Source organism: Babylonia areolata, chromosome 1 (genome assembly GCF_041734735.1).
Source record: "Babylonia areolata isolate BAREFJ2019XMU chromosome 1, ASM4173473v1, whole genome shotgun sequence".
In the NCBI taxonomy this organism is placed as follows: domain Eukaryota; kingdom Metazoa; phylum Mollusca; class Gastropoda; order Neogastropoda; family Buccinidae; genus Babylonia; species Babylonia areolata.
Window position 1 is genome coordinate 38,512,873 of NC_134876.1, and position 14,475 is coordinate 38,527,347.

General features: G+C 42.5%; 1 protein-coding gene across 1 annotated transcript in view; it reads left to right on the plus strand.

Moving 5' to 3' along the window:
• The first annotated feature begins 1,718 nt into the window (after positions 1 to 1,718).
• The window catches only part of LOC143281197 (exoskeleton protein RP43-like), a 67,537-nt gene continuing 54,780 nt past the window's right edge, over positions 1,719 to 14,475 (plus strand). The window contains exon 1 of the mRNA XM_076586294.1: positions 1,719 to 1,894. Coding sequence (XP_076442409.1) covers positions 1,837 to 1,894 — 58 coding nt within the window. The 5' untranslated portion in view covers positions 1,719 to 1,836. The remainder of the gene's footprint in view (positions 1,895 to 14,475) is intronic.

Sequence of the window (14,475 nt, forward strand, 5' to 3'; positions counted from 1 at the left end):
TCGGACTGTTTTCCTGGCAAAGTAAAACTATAAAATCGGTTTCAAATATATGTTTGTAATAAGAGGTGAAAATAGTTCGCATTAATCTATAATAACACAAAAGAAGAAGAAGAAATTAAGTAAAATATTGACTGTTCGGTGAAATCAAAGATGACGTGTTGAATTAAACTTGAAGAAGAAGAATAAATGAAGTAAAACATTGACTGTTCGGTGAAATCAAAGATGACGTGTTGAATTAAACTTAAGTGGTAAATTAAACAGTGTACATCTATAACCCAAGCCGTGTGCGGCATCGCATTTCAAACGCCATTCCATCAACAAACACGACACTACAAAATCCCAAAGTTTTGTGCAGCCACTCAACCCAGCAATGTCTGCACCACGTGCCTACTTTCACTGTTTAGCTCTCCGTCCTTATCCATGCAACATGCTTCTCAACTAAATGATCAAGGGTTAAAAATAAATAAAAATAAAAGTGAAAAAGAAAGCAAATGAAAAAGATCGATCCGGCTGTTTGCTAAACCGTGCAGCAATTTTCCACAGTGCATGAGAATGAATACGAGACAAAGTGAGACACGAGATTGGCTGAATGTGAACTGGCAGAGACTTTTTAAAGGTTGTCATTAAGTCGAACATATCCACAGCAAGGCTACAACCAAGATATGAAGTCACCATCTGAAAGGATATTTACAAACAAAATGATCACAAAATATGCGTCTATTGGCGCAAAAACAGAATAGTTAGGGACTGAACATTTTGCTGGTTTATAGCATGGAACATGTTAAAACGGTGCTTCACAAAATGTGTACAAGATGTTGTTCTTGTTTAGATTTCTCACCGATAGTAAAATTATGGTGTAGTCCGTCGTTGTTGATACTGGCGTGATCATATTGTAACTGTCACCAGCATCATCACAAAAAGCAATTGATAAAATTATGCTAAAATAATATTAATATTGATATTTATGCTAATGATATCAATGCTATTAATGCTAATCATAACAGTGATAATAATGATGAGCATGATGTTGCTGATGATGATGAGAATAGATTTTGTACATACATTTAGGCATTAGCCATGGTGTCTCGAAACTACCCGACACTGTAACTGTTGATGTTGTAATTGTTGGATTGATATTACTATTATTATTATCATTGTTGTTGTTGTCGTTGTTGTTGTTGTTGTTATCGTTACGGTGGTGGTGGTAAAACCGTTACATTTTTCCGATAGCTCCAAATGGGTGCACGAAACCCTATCTAATTACAAACAGTTGTACTGCATTCTAGAAATTCGGGACCAGGAAGCTCATCTTTTGCGGTTTATTTGGTGAATCCTTCCCTCCTCATCCATGTCCCTTTCTTTTTTCCCTTTTCTAGCATCTGCTTGCGTATTTTTGTTCATTTATTACTTTGTCTTATTATAGACGACTGATAAATTGAGCGGCACAGCTTAATGTCTCCAGCACGACCTTTTTTGTAACGATCTAAAACTGAATTATTTTATTGGTGTGTCCTCCTGTTTTCAGCTTTGAGTTTTCAGGATCTCTTTGACATGCGTTCAGCTTGATTAACCTGATGTGTACCTCCGAGGTCGGCTTGGATAAATGGCACTTGACTTGCTTCTTGTTATCGTCACATTTTTTTAATTGATATCAACGTTTCCGATTGACACTTAACTACAGACAGGAGATAGGAGGGCCAGTACCCTTTATCAAAGGCGCCACAACCACCCTTCCGTCACGATCCCTTTCATTCTCCGGCGATTCACAGTGAAACAGACCCTGAGCGATACCCCTAAAGAAGATAACAGATGACATCAGATTGTTGAATCAACGACATGGACAGGACTGCTGTTCTTCTCTGTACTCTCCTCTACTTTTCTGCCTGGGCTTCAGGTAATGTTTCGTTCATTCTGTTGCTTTTGTGATCATTACACGCGCGCGCGCGCGTGGCTGTGTGTGTGTGTGTGTGTGTGTGTGTGTGTGTGTGTGTGTGTGTGTTTGAGAGAGAATGAATGAATGAATGGTTTATTCATATAGGCCATTGCCCCTCATGAAAGGGTGTCAAACAAAAACATATGTGAGAAGAAAAAATAAAATAAATAAGCAAGACAAATATCATACGTTGTCATGCAGTATACACTTAACTAAGTAGTACACAGCAGATAAATAACAACACGCCTATTTAACTGAACTCAATAAAGTAATCGTGTCATCAGAAGTGGCACAAGCTTAATAAATGAATTTTACGACGTAAGAGTGGATCGAAGCTTAAACGCTTTGTACAGATAAATTGAGAAATTTCTGATAGTTTGTTCGTGTGTAGATGCCATAAGTAGCGATAATCTAAACTGACTAGGGAACTTAAAAAATTTCAACGGTATGTATTGCATTCTTAAGTCATACATAACAGGACAGGATAGAACAAAGTGCACTTCATTTTCCTTCCCCTTCTTACACAGTGGACATAATAAATCAGACTCATCATGTACTTTATAACGGTGACTATGTTCTGCAATTTCCGAAATACCAAGTCTAAATCTAGTCATTATATACTTTAAATGTTTATCTATATTCATCAATAAATAGGTTTTGACATCGGGTATAGTACAAAAGGTTTTATAGGCATTAAATCTTTCACTGTTGTTAACATGGAAATCCCATTCTTGCCATCTACAAACAATAAGTCTTTCTTTAAAAGTCCGAAGAAACTCATCAATCCCCTCTACACCTTGATTAAGCCATACATACCCAAATCCAAACATAAACAGTTTACAGCGTATACTTGTAGCCCAGTTTCTTTTGCCACGCGCATCAAGATCAAGTAACATTTTATAGGCTTTGTGAGGCAGTCTAGATTCATGCATTCTCAGTAACTTTAACCAATACTTAATGCATTTTATAACTGAATTTATATAGATAGGATATCTGTTTGTTTCCCCGTATATCAAATCATTGGGAGTTCGCTCTTCTACGCCTAAGAACTTCTTAAGTGCAAATAAATGTATCTTTTCACACTGAAATGCAGCTTTATCGAGTCCCCATAATTCGGCACCATATTGGACTATTGGTTGAATCTGTGAGTCAAACAGCTTTAAATATATGTTTAAAGAATTACATTTCAGTTTCGATAATTTCTGTAAAATGTACAATAAAGCGTTTTTTCCCCTACTGTTAAGATCGCTACAGGCTGCCCCAAAACGTGTTTGAGAGAGAAAGAAAGAGAGAGAAGAGAGAGAGTGTGTGTGTGTAGGTTATTAATCAAGCTGGATGAAAACAACCGATGAAATCAAACACCCAGGTCATCAATTTTCCATCAGTTGCGCGGTTAATTCAATTAACAGAGAGTAAAAATCACATTGAGCAGATTGTGAGTTGAATCGCCCAAATGAAAGCTGGCCTTGTAAATGCCTTTCTTATGGCGTTGTCGTTCTGATGGTGTCAGTGTAGTGAGAGATACGTCTCCTGCACCCAATCATCCTGGGATGGTTATCCCGTCAGACATGTCACAGCTGGGCCATAACGTTATACCCGAAAGAAAAGAAACAATCAAACGTTTAACTGATTCGGTGCAGTCATACATTAGTAAAACCTAACTCAAAGTGACAGGATTGAAATGGTTGTGATAGAAATGGAGTATTATGGTGTATACATTGATGTTGCCTGTCTATGCCTATGTGTTTGTGTGTGTGTGTGTGCGTGTGCATGCATGCGCGCGTGCATGTGTCTGTGTGTGTATCAACTTATCAAAATACACATCAATGAATTTCCGACAAATTCTGTGGCACACACACACACACACACACACACACACACACACACACAAACACGCTTACACACACGCGTGATCACATAAATACGTACTTACAAACACTAACAAACACACACAGAGACTAACACACACACACACACACACACACACACACACACACACACACACGTTTCAAGTTTCAAGTTTTAATTATCCTTTCACTTCTACTGGAGTATGGCGGATTACTGCAAAATAATCTTTTCATGCCCAGAACAAACATTTCCAAATACACAAGAATGTCCCATTAAAGTTGAGAAAACACAAATGTCTTTTAACTCCAAAAGTATAGCTAGGCAACATTTGCAAATCTAATCATCTTACAGCTAAAATGACTGTTTTGCCTCCTTTGAGCATATTACAAAAATTAAAAACCGATTTTGGAGACAAATATTTTTTAGGAACATAGCTATTTCGTAACTGTTCATAATTGGGACATTCCATTATAAAATGAAACTCATCCCCAGTCACAGTCATGTTACAAATCTTACAAAGCCGTAACTCTCGTGGTATGCCATTGTGTCTCCCTCTTTCTATTTCCAGCTTATGATTACTACTTCGAAATCTGAAGAAGCTGATAACGTAATTATCAGGCATTTGACTTATATATTTTTCTCCACCAAATCCACTTTTGAAATTCCGATAAAACAAACATTTACTACTCGCCTCTAGAGCATGTCTCCATAGATTTTGAAAACTATCTCTCAAAGCAATGTTGACATTCTTGCAGAAAGATTCCCTCTCCAAGAAGAATTGAGCATCCCAAACACAGTCATACCCTGCTTCTATTAAAATTTGTCTGATACAACTCATCCATTTTGAAGAATAAATACTATTTCGATATAAGTCAAGTAATATCAAATATATTTTCCCAGAATATTTTTCTGTGTTTGATATCACTAAGCTGGTCCAAAATCAAACTAATCTCATTTTCACTAACACACTAATTGGATAAATACCAGTTTCTCCATAAACAATTTGGGACATAGTATTTCTGTTCAGTTTGAACAAGCGTTTCAAAAATTTCAATTCTAATTTTTCGAGTATATCTACATTTTCATAACCCCATATTTCTGCACCATACAACAAAATAGGAAAAGTCATAGACTGGTACATGTCCAGAATGATATGTAAAGGTAAGTCTTGATTTCTAACGAAAACATAGCTTTTTGGCCCTGTTCATAAATCATTTTTTTAGCTTTGTAAAAAGTTCCGTTTCTACTAAATTCGATACCAAGATATTTAAAAGAATCGAGAACATCCAAACATGCATCACCAAACTTAAAAACAGGATATATCCATTACGAATCATGTCTTCACCGGCACTTTTGCCTTTCTTCAGTCTTTTGATGGCTAAGTAATTTCATCTTCAGTAATACATGCATTTAAAATATCATCATTATCCTCTAAATTGATAATGTGCATTGCCGTTGTACTGTCAATATGTTCATTATCATTAACGTTAAGGTTGCTGAAATGGTGAAACATGTCTCCTAAATTTATGGGACATGATGTTTTCTTTTTCTTTTTAATTCTATTCCATATTTCTCTTGAATTGTTTTTGCGTAAACTTCGTAGTTCTGTGTGCCATTTTTTTCTCCACGACTTTTCTGCTTTCTTTAAAACGGACTTGTAACTTTTGCTGACTCTTTCGAGCGTGTCTCTATTTTCACTAGAATTTTTTTTTTTTTTTTTTTTTTTTTTACTCTGTGTTTAGCTTTAAAATATTCTGATCGGCTTCGTTTGCATGTGGAATCAAACCAACTGCGACTATCTATGTGTTTTGTCTTAGAAGTACGAATTTGATATGTCCCCAGAGTATCTTTTGTCGTCTGAATCACAATGTTTGCGAGCTTTATGAAGTCAATATCATCAGCATCAATTGCGTCATTGAAGTGTGCAAGCTCAGAGTCAGATAAATTTTCTTGAAAAGAAGCAGCTTTTTCGTGTTCCCATTTTCGTATTATTTCATTCTGACCTGTTAAATTTGATATGGCACATTTTTTATGACACGGTATGACAGCCGTATCAGTATGATTTTTATGGTTCAATATGTGACATTCAGTAGCCAGAGACAAGATCAACGGGCTGTGTACATCAGATAATAAAGCATCAAATGGGGAAATAGTAAAATATGTTATTTTTGTGAACAAAAAGGGGAATCCAATCATGTAGTCAACCACAGTACAGCCATTACTAGTGAACATTCCGATTCCGTCATCTGTCCCTGCTCTTCCATTAAGAATATACAATGAAGACGATTTACACAAGTCAATCAATCTATACCCATAGTTGTTTGGTCGACGATTATCTTGATTATGTCTACACTTAACTGGATATAACTGCTCATCTGAAACATTGATCAAATCATGGAATGGACCTCTACTGTTACTCTGATGTTGATCAATAAAATCTTTCAATTTTTGTATAAGCATTAAAGTCACCTTCTAACAGAATATAACAATCATATTTACTTTGCATATCAAAGAGCATGTTTTCAACATCATCAAACATATCAACACTACTATACATTGATCCTTCAGGAGGGATGTAAACCACTCCAACACACACATCTTCATCATATCCCGTTAAAGATGATTTTATCATGAACCATGCTGAGTTCCTGTCTTTGTTTGGTAGAGTGATTATATAATTACAATATTTCTTTTTGTATGCAAAAGCAACACCACCTGAACGTTGGTACGATGGACATTTTCGACCGAAAACATGTATACCCAAGTTCATTGAAAACATTTTCAAGGAATGAGTGATCTTGCTTATCTGTTTTTGTTTCTGTTAATAAAATAACATCAAACTGACTAATGTGTGTAACAAATTCACTATGTTTTAACCTACTTCACAACCCAACAACACTGAGTGATACAAAGCTTATGTTATGTCTTTCACCAGCTGAGCTTTTTGAATAGTTCACAGAAGAATCATGTAAAGCAGAACAACAATCACGTGAAATAAAACAATCGACAAAACTGTCATGTAACAAATTTTGACCGTTTTCTGAAAGAAAACTGCATTGCCCTACGTCGCACTCCTATCCCACAACATGCTGAAGACCCAAAGCTTCAAAGTCTACACTGTGTTCTGGTATCGTCAACTTTAGCATCAACACAGTAGTAGACGATCCATGTTAGGTAACTCTATATTACGAATAAAATATAGATGTCGCTGCAGTTGTCTTGACGACCATCATGAAAGTAAAAGTCGTTAACACCATTTCTCGTCTTTGGTTCATTTATTGAATGCCCACATCAAAATATGAGACCAGAATATGGTGTGAGAAGTGAAAAAGTGAAAAGCTGTTTTCATGAAGACGTTTTAGCATATAAAGTGAGTAACAAGATATTAGATCTACGGAAATGGCTGAATCGAGATTGCCCCCTCCTGCACCCTTTTCATTCAAGCCAGAAGCTTGGAGTGAATGGCTGAACAGATTCCGACGTTACCGACACGCAACAAAACTCCATCGAGACGATGGTGAGGGTCAGAGGGATACTTTACTGTATGTCATGGGTCGAGAATCTGAACAAATTTTCAATTCGTTTGTTTGGAACGAAATTGGTGAAGGTGAGGCTAGGCAACAAGAGAGTGACACAGACTTTGAAAGAGTTGTGAAAAAATTCACAGATTACTTCGTTGTTAAGAAAAAACGTCATTCATGAGAGGTCCAAATTTCAAGAAAGAAGGCAGTCAGCAAATGAGACTGTAGAAGAGTTTTACAGAAGCTTGCTAGAACTGAGCCAGTACTGCGAATATGGGGAAAGACAACAAGAACAAATCAGAGATAGGCTAGTGGTAAGTCTGCATGACAGAAAGTTGAGAGAGAAACTACAACTTGTTTCAGATCTAACCTTAGAGAAAGCCCTGACACTTGCACGTCAACAAGAACAGGTGACCAAGCAGGCACAAGAACAGTCTGAGAAAAACATAAGTGAAGCTTTACATAGAATGAAAATGTCACACAGAAGCTCACATGACACAGGCAGAGGTCGCGGTATGGCAAGAAGTCGAGGCCGTGGCAGAGGTAGACAACTATCTACTTCAGTGAAGAGATTTAAGTGTGATAGATGTGGTTTTGAACACAAAGAAAAAGCATGTCCTGCTTACAACAAAAGCTGTCGCAAGTGTGGCAAGAAAAATCACTTCGAAAAGATGTGTAGATCTAAAGGTGCGAGAGAAGTTCAAGAAGACTCAAGTGAAGAAACTTTTGAAGATGAAGTTTATGAGCTAGACGCTTTGACAGTCATCAAAGAAAATTCAAAACCTTGGACAGAAACTCTTAGAATCAAAGACACTCCAGTCAGTTTCAAGACTGATTCCGGAGCAGACATAACTGTGGTGCATGAAGAGACATTTAGAAAACTGAAACATAGTCCAAAGTTAAAGAAAACTACAGCAAAACTTACTTCGCCTGGAGGAAACGTTCAGAGCAGAGGAGAAATTTGGGATAAGACAGTCTACAAAGAAAAGCATTTCAAGTTTCGAGTTGTCGTGGCAAATCTGACATCAAAGAGTAACCTACTTAGCAGAACAGCAGCAGTGAAAATGGGACTGATGACGCGTTTAGAAGAAACTGTGTCAAGTGACGTTTTCGGAACAACAGGTCTTTTAAAAACTGAACCAGTGACTATTAAAATAAAAGAAAACTGCACACCGCATTGCGTCACCACAGCACGTCGTGTTCCATTTCCACTGAGAGAAATGAAATGAAATGAAATTATGGTGCTTAGAGCCTCGCCGATCACTAAGGCCATTTCAAGGCTATCGCCGCGCTATTAACTACTACAAGGATAAAAAAACAAAAAAACAATTACGAGTCACCACTTCAAACTTTCCACTCCAAAGTTAAAAAAAAAAACTTCCATAGTTTAAAATCTTCAAATCTGGTTTAAAATGTTCACTTCTTTTAAGAAGTCCATCAGCGCCCATGGAGGGACATCACGAAACAAAGTCTTCAAAGAAACCGCCGTGTAACGTCTGTGTCTAACGTCATGCAGATCCTAACAGTCAAGGAGCACGTGTTTCACGGTGAGAGACTCATCACAGGGAATACATCGAGGGGCCTCTTCCCCCTTCAACAAGTAAGAATGAGTAAAATAAAATAAAAAGTGTGCCCCGCACGCAGTCTGCACAGCACAGACTCCTCCTTTCTGTTCTTCACCCCCGAAGGGAGGGTCTCTTTTAGGTCTGGACGGATCAGGAAGAGCTTGTTGTCCGTCTGGGTGTTACACTCCTCTTGCCAAAGATCCTTAACGTAAGTGTTCACCTTCCACTTCATGTCTGTGTATGGTACAAAGGATCTGGATAATTCTTTCTTTACAGTGTTCCTGGCCAGCAGGTCCGTCCTTTCGTTACCACGAATGCCAACATGTCCGGGAACCCAAGCCAACACAACCTTGTATCCTTTCTTCATTGCGAGAGTAAAAGCTTCATAAAATTCCAGCAGTTTGGGATGAGTGATATTCCTGCAGGCGATCGCCTCCAGGGCTGACAAGGAGTCGGAAAAGATCATGAATCTCTTTTGTTTCGAAGAGAGAATCATTTTTACCGCCAGAACCAGTGCGGTCAGTTCCGCAGTGTACACCAAGCTGTCAGACAGGATCTGCTCCATTGAGGGCCGGTCAGGAAAGGCAGGGCAGAACGCAGATGCAGCGACTCCGTCCTCTGACTTGGAACCGTCAGTGAAGATACTTTGAAAAGTGGGGAATTTGTGGCAGAGTTCTGAAAAGTAAGTTCTGTAGGCCAGAGAACTGGTGGAGTCTTTACGGTACAAGGCCAGATCAAATCGGACCTCAGGTGTTCTAAAGGTCCACAGACGGCTGTCAGCGAACTTAGAGAAATCTGAGATGCCACCGACATCCAGATCGGCATTTTCTAAGTGCGGCTGAATGCGGAGTCTGAGAGGAGGTATGCAGTTTGGGTTGTCTTTAAATTTCTTATCGAAAGGGTTGTTGAATACAGCGTCATCAGCAGGTTTTGTAGGTTCAGAAAACAATTTCATATAATAGTTTAGGGTCAGCTTCAGTCTGTGGTTGGAGAGAGGCAGTTCCCCTGCCTCTGCGTACAGGCTGTGCACAGGGGTGGTGCGGAAAGCACCTAAGCTGAGACGGAGCCCTTGGTGGTGTATAGGGTCCAACAGTTTCAGGTAGGACGGTCTGGCCGAGCCGTATACTACACTTCCGTAATCCAGTTTGGACCGGACCAGGGCTCTGTAGAGGTGCAAGAGAGTTCTCTTATCAGCACCCCAGTCCATGTGTGCCACAACTCGAATGATGTTCAGGGCTTTTTGGCAAGATATTTTCAGCTGTTTAATATGGCTGAGGAAGTTCAGCTTCTGATCAAAGACGACCCCTAAAAATTGGGCTTCCTTGACTTCCTGGACTTTCCCAGACGGATTTCAGGGTCCGGATAGAACTGGCAAAAGTTATGAAAATGAATACATTCAGTTTTGGAGGACGAAAATGTGAAGCCATTCTCCTCTGCCCAACACTGGATTTTGTTGATGCAGAGCTGAAGCTGTCGCTGGATGCTGGCATATGTGCCGCCAGTTGCATACAAGGCGAAATCGTCCACGAACAGCGAGCTGTCCGATCCCTTCTGAACGGATTGAACGATGTCATTAATTTTTATGCTGAAGAGAACTGGCGATAGAATGCTCCCTTGCGGAACACCCAGCTCCTGCTCGTGAATGTCGGACAGGGTGGTGCCGGCCCTCACCTGGAATTGTCTGTCTTGCAAAAAATTGTGGATGAACTGAGGCAGGTGCCCTCGGAAGCCGAGCTTGTGCAGATCCGAGAGGATTCCAAATTTCCAGGTGGTATCATAAGCTTTCTCCAAGTCAAAAAATATGGCCACCACATGCTGTTTGTTTACAAAGGCATTTCTTACAGTGGTTTCCAGATGAACCAGATGGTCAACAGTAGAGCGATGCTTGCGGAAACCGCACTGTTCTTTCGCCAGAAGGCCGTCGGTCTCTAGTTTCCACATCAGTCTACCGTTGACCATCTTCTCCATCAGTTTGCAGATGCAGCTGGTCAGTGCTATTGGGCGGTAGTTGGAGGGGTTCAAGGGGTCTTTTCCCGGTTTCGGCACCGGGATTATGAGGGCTTTCCGCCAGGACGGTGGAAAAAAGCCTGTGATCCAGATGTGGTTATAAACTTTGAGCAGGGTGTCCAGACAGGTTTCGGGAAGATGCTTTAAGAGTTTATAATGGACCTCGTCCATTCCTGGACAGGAATCCATGCAGGTCTGAAGGGCAGATTTAAGTTCATTCATTGTGAAAGGAAGGTTGTAGTTCTCAGTGTCGTTGGAAGAGAAGTTAGAGGGTGTTTTTTCTGTCAGGTTTTTGGTTTTGAGAAACCGAGCAGATTTGTTAGCAGATCTCGAGTTCTGTTCAATTGTGGAGGCAAGCAAATTGGCAACTGCTTTCTTCTCTGTGACCAGAGCGTCTGAAAGTTTAAGATGATGAAAGGTTGGGTATACATTTTTGCCCTTAATTGTTTTTTAAAACCCTCCACTCTTTCTTCTTGGGTGTGTTGGAGGTTAAGGAAGAGCAAAAATTTCTCCATGACTTTCTCTGGCTCTTTTTAAAAACATACCTGGCTTTCGCCCTCAGCTGTTGATGGGTTCGAACGCTATCGGTCTCTGGTCTCTGAAAGACGCGTCGCTGCACTCTCTTCCAAAACTTACGGGCCTCCCGACATTCTGCGTTGAACCAGGGAGTTCTTGGCATCTGAGGCTTGGAGGTAGACGATGCGACTGCTGCTTTGGCGCAATCTAAAACGATCCGAGTCAGAGTGTCAGCAGGGTCCTTGCTTTTCAATACTGTTTCTTCCTGCAGCTCTGCTCTTACCTTCGTGGTAAAAAATCTCCAGTCTGCTTTGTCATAGTTCAGGCGGTCAGGCAGAGAGTCACCTTCTCCATCTGTGGGGCGGAGGACGACAGGAAAGTGGTCACTCCCGTGCAGATCGTCGTGCACTTTCCACTCGTAGTCCAGGACCAACGATGGATCACAGACCGACAGATCTAAACATGAGAGCTTTCCAGAGGACAGATGAAGGTAAGTGGGAGACTTGTCATTAAGACAGCACAAGTCCATGTCGGAAAGATGGTTTTCCAAGAGAAGACCTCGGGCTGATGTCATCTCACTTCCCCAGAGCGGGGAGTGTCCATTGAAGTCGCCCAACAGTAAAAACGGACGTGGGAGCTGGTCGACCAGGTTCATGAGGTCCTGCCTCAGAACACGGACGGCAGGAGGAAGGTACAGAGAGCAGACAGTGATGGTTTTCTCAAGTATGACTCTGACTGCCACCACCTGTAAAGGGGTGCTTAAAGGAACTGTACTGTATAAAAGGGACTTGCGTATAAAAAGAGCGACACCTCCCGTCAATCCCTCTTGCTTCGGTTGAGAGGGTTTAAAAACGGAGTTAAAACCAGAGAGAGATAAAACCTTGCCATCTCTTTGCAGAGTCTCCTGCAGTGCCAGCACTGAAGGTTTCAAAGCACGACAAAGCAGCTGGAGTTCCTGGAAATTGGCGTAGAACCCCGGATGTTCCAGTGGAACACTGCCATTAAAAAGGTTAAAAAAAAAATAAAGCAGCAGCCTATTCCATCACTACCCCCTGCTCCTCTGCTTGCGGTGGCTCAAGGTCGGCCAAGATGGAGTATCTATTTTTTTAACTGGATTTTTCTGATTCCGACCAAGTCGGAATATCCACGACCTCGGCTCTTCCCGATCTCGCCAAGGCCGCAACCCTCCCCTCCTTGAGTTTAGGAGGTACAGGGGGTTTCTGGCCACTTCTGCCAGCCTGAGGGCCAGGCAGACGAGAGGCGGGGCGAGGGGTGCCGGAGGGTGGGGGGGGGCGAGAGGCGGACAACGTGCCTCCGCCCGAGGCTTTTCACTCCCGCCCAGCAGCCCCTGAGGACTGCCGCACAGGATGGGAAGGGGTGGACACGGCGCTTCCACCCAAGGCCAACGGTTCTAACGAGGTAGGAACGTCGTCCGTCTGCGTCCCTGTGGACGTCGTCTGGACCGCGACGTCCACCATCCTGGGTCTGACGACAGAGGCATACGACGCCTTAGGCGGCGCGGCCTCCACCTGTTTCCTTGCCTCAAAGAACGATATCTTCTTTTCTGTCTTTACCTTCTGGATTTGTTTTTCTTTTTTCCAGGCGGGGCAGTCTTTCGATGAGGACGGGTGGCCACCTCCGCAGTTCGCACAACGGGCTGGACTGACGCAGTCGCCCTGGTGCGCCGCCTTTGAACAGGTGCCACACGCCTCTTCCTCCTTGCATTGGTCTCGCATGTGTCCAAACTTCTGGCATTTGAAACATCTTAGAGGGGATGGCACGTACAGGCTTACACTCACCATAAGGTATCCGACTCAAATGTCCTTGGGGACATTCGGGCAGCAGAAGGTGAGGAAGAATGTGATGGTTGGGACTCTGTCCGACCCCTTCTTCACCGTCACCCTGTACACGTTGGTCACTCCCTGAGAGGACAGCTCGCTCTTGATCTCAGCTTCAGACACTCCTCTCAACTCCGGGCATCTGATGACCCCCTTTGAGCAGTTGAGACCTTTGTGAGGGGATACCTTCACCACCCTATCCACAAAAGTGGTCGCCTTGAGAAGAAGCTGTGTCTGCCTTTTTGACTCTGTCTGCACTAAAAACGCTCCGCTCCTCAGCCTCTTGATGGATTTCAGCGATCCTGCCAGACACTGAAAGCCCTTCTGGATAGCGAAGGGGCCAAGAGCCGACAAGGGCTTGTCGTCATCAGCGCCCTCCATCACAAGCCACGACTGCCAAAATCCAGAGGTCTCAACGACCTCCGAATCTGAGTCCGAATCGTCTGTTCCTTGTCGTCGTCTTTTTCCAAATTTAGGGGGGTGTAATTGTTTGGAATTCATGTTGAAAAAAATTGTATATTCATCCCTCCCTTACCCACCCACCATGGGGTCCAACTTAGGGGCCAGGGTCAAGGGAACACCAGCTTGACCCCTTCCAGGTTTCGGGAGGGATATACGACCAACAGCCTAGCTCCAACGTGTTCCCCCCCGATCATGCCCAGCTCCCGGGGACAGAGAACCGAGCACTATGGGGGTTATCTTCGTTAGCCTCTAAACTGCCAGTCTTGACCCAGCCCCACGAGGGGGTAGCCGATTGACACACACGGGCCAATGTGTGCCGCCTGTCTTAGGAGAGGTCTGAGCCAAAGGGATGTGTTGAGAGCAGCGTGCTCTCTCAATCCCCAGGATCTCATTCCCCTCCATCACAGGTCGCGCCGCACGGCAAACACGGCGGGCCTGAAGAAGCCGCAGAGAAAAAAGAATGTGGAAAAGAAGGCTTGATGGGGAGCTGAGGACAGAAAAGAGGCGGTAAAAAGAAGAATAGAGAATAGCGAAAGGGACAGTGGGTCACGTTTAGTTTGGGCCTCACTCACGACCTGTTCGGCATGGGAAGCCCTATCAGGGGCATCAGTACGAAAACCACCACTTATTCAGCCCTAACAGCTACGATGGCTATGTAGGCTGTCAATTAAGACCTGGGCCCAGAGCAGCAAACCCCCAGAAGCACTGATGCCCCCGCTGACATAGCTCGCTCGATCACTGACCACTAAGCCTCCTGACCACAACAAGGTAGTGACCCTCCCGGG